Raw genomic sequence first — 2,910 nt, forward strand, 5'->3', positions numbered from 1 at the left:
AAACATATTGAAATCTTCAACATTTTTTGAATCCCTAGACTTATTTTTGAAATCATAAACAAATTTTGATATCATGAATATATTTCAAATTTGTGGATATTTTTTACAAATTCGCTAAAATATTTTGAAATCTTGGACATTTTCTGAAACTGCGAACATTTTTAAAAACATGTACGAACATATTTATGAATTGGTGAACATTTTTAAATCGACGATTTTTTAAGAAAATTGGGAAAAGTTTTGAAATTCATGAACACTTTTTTGTTTAAAAAATATTTTTTCAAATGCATAAACATTTTTTGAATTTATGAGTATTTTTTTGAATTGACGAGCATTTACTGAATCAATGACCTTTTTGGAACATTGGGAAAGTTTTTCAAATTCACGGATTTTATTTTATTTTTTATACAAAATCATGAATTTTCTTTGAATTCACGAACATGTTTTCAAATTCACGAACATCTTTTTATATATGAAAATTTTCTTCTAAATCATGCCTATTTTGTGATTTCCCAAATATGTTTTTCGAAATCTTTAGTTTTGTTTAATATGCAAACATTTTTTCAAACCACGAACATTTTAAGAATCCATGAACATTTTTTTATTTTCACAAACAATTTTTGAAATCATAAATATTTTTTGCATTCTGAAGATTTTATGATTTCTCGAACATTTTTTTTCCAAAAATTGCAATTTTATTTTGAAAATTTGGACATTTTTTAGTCCCTAATTATTTTATAGAATAAAAACGAAAAACGAAAAGCAAAAAAAAAGAACGAAGAGTACAGGGGCGTCCCGTCGTAGTAATACCACGTTGGCCTTCAATTTGCCCTAGACCTGGAGGAACACGACGGACGCTTTGTGATTGCGGCGCTAGGTATAATTACCCTCGCATCTCCTGCTCTAATCCCCAGCCCGACGACAACTCGACGCGTTCCTTCAATTCCCCTCGAACTTTCTTTGCTTCCCAAGGAGTCGCCCGTTCCTCAAGGTGAACTCTTATCTATACAAATCTTCCGTTCATGCCCATGACTACATGACCATGATGCATCGATCTAGGACGTTTTATCTCTTCTGTTTTGATTATTCCGTGGAGCGTACTACGTATTAAGCTGCTGTATTTCAATCCATAAAAGCGTCAAGCGTACGTTATAATCGATCTTGTGATTACTTCCGCGGATTTGTCGCAAGACTATGAGCATGCTTGGATACGTTTTAGTCCCGTGACTAAAAGTAGTGGGACTAAAACTTGCTAGTCTCACCCATGCTTGGATCCAAATACTAAAGAGACTAAAATCTAGTTATTGAGCATTTATTATCCTCCAAACCCTCCAATCCGGAAATAAGGAAAGGAATTAAATGAGGAGAGAGAGAGCTAATACATATTTTAGTAGGTTTCCCATGACTAAAAGATTTTAGCCTCAAGACTAGTCCTAGCCTCTCTTTAGTCAGGGGTGCTTGGAACTTTAGCCTCTAAAAGAGACTATTTTTAGTCAGACTAAAAATAGTCCCTTGTATCCAAGCACCCTCATTATATACTTACTCAACCAAAAGACAAGTGTACTAATTTGAGCGATGTTAATTAAACCAGACAGTCTTGTCTGAACAACATACACGTAGGTTCGATCTGCTGTGAAATTATTTACTGTCTCCTCTGTTGCCCTTCAATCGATCGAAAATTGCTGATATTTGATGCGTGCAGAAGATGCAACTCTTTGTGAGGACACTCGCCGGCGAGGCCATCCCGGTAAACGCCGATCCGTCGGACACTATCTACAACGTCAAGACGAGGATCCACAGTGAGTCAGGTGATCCCATGTCCAACCACCGCCTCATGTTCGATGGCAAGGAGCTGGAGGAAGGACGCACCATTGCAGATTACGGTATTGACAAGGAATCCGTTGTCCAACTCGCCCTTCTCCCGAAGCCGACACGAGGACCGATGCAAATCTTCCTGAGGATGCCGAATGGTCGGTTAACCCTCGAGGTCGAGAGCTCAGACACCGTAGACAAGGTCAAGAAAAGGATTCATGTTACGTGGGGCATCCCGCCACCATCCCAGCTGGCCCTCCTCCTTGACGGAAGGCAGCTAGAGGATGGGCATGGACTGGATGGCTATGGAGTCTGCGAGGGGTCCACCCTCCACCTCGCCCTTCGTGGGTCGGGCTGGATCCTCATCTCTGTCAGGCTGCCTAATGCCCGCAAGAACCCCATAATTCCTCTTATGGTCCAGAGTTCAGATACCGTCGACATATTCAGCGAGAAGCTCCAGGAATTGAAGGGGATTACCGCGTCTGAGCAGCGCATCATCTTCCGGGGAAGCCAGCTGAAGGATGGTCGCACCCTAGCGGAATGTGGCGTGGTGGAGAACTCGTGCCTCGATGTGTTACTCCGTCTGCGTGGTACAAATTGCCCTGGTTGTGCGAGGCAGCGAGGGGAAGAAGTTGACTGAAGCTTAAAAGTCTTGTCTATTGGTATACGCTTTTGAGGCGTTCTCATCTCTAGCTGTGAAGAGTAAATTGTTGAGTACCTAAGTATCATGCTTGCTGCAGTTGTTGGTTGTTTTTATTTTTTTACACAAAGATCTAAAGTCTCTCAAGTTTCCTGTAAGAAATACTCCCTGTGCCGTATAGAGAGAGACACTGTCCAATATAGTACTGTGGGCGCTGTTTTGCTCTTGTGTGTTTGTGAAATTCTGAGTGAATGTGGTAATGTACTTGGACCATTAGCACAGACTTGTGCAAATTGTTGCAATACCCTCGAGCAAAATAAGCAAGCCAAGGAAGCTGCTCCATGCTATAAAGAAATTAGCAGGCCAAATTTCAGCATGCAGCCGCATAATTCTTCTTTGGATGCAACCAAAGTAGAGCACACGAAAAAAGAAGAGTACGTAACAGATACTGAAAAACG

The 2,910-nt window shown here is 40.4% G+C and overlaps 1 protein-coding gene across 1 annotated transcript; it reads left to right on the forward strand.

The window, feature by feature from the left end:
• Window positions 1–837: 837 nt before the first annotated feature.
• LOC123064620 (polyubiquitin-like) lies at window positions 838–2,635 on the forward strand. The gene is made up of 2 exons (XM_044488067.1): window positions 838–991; window positions 1,706–2,635. The coding sequence occupies exon 2, from the start codon at window positions 1,706–1,708 to the stop codon at window positions 2,450–2,452; it is 747 nt and encodes a 248-aa protein (XP_044344002.1). The 5' UTR covers window positions 838–991; the 3' UTR covers window positions 2,453–2,635.
• Window positions 2,636–2,910: the final 275 nt, after the last annotated feature.

The sequence above is a fragment of the Triticum aestivum genome, chromosome 3B, assembly GCF_018294505.1.
Source record: "Triticum aestivum cultivar Chinese Spring chromosome 3B, IWGSC CS RefSeq v2.1, whole genome shotgun sequence".
Lineage (NCBI taxonomy): Eukaryota > Viridiplantae > Streptophyta > Magnoliopsida > Poales > Poaceae > Triticum > Triticum aestivum.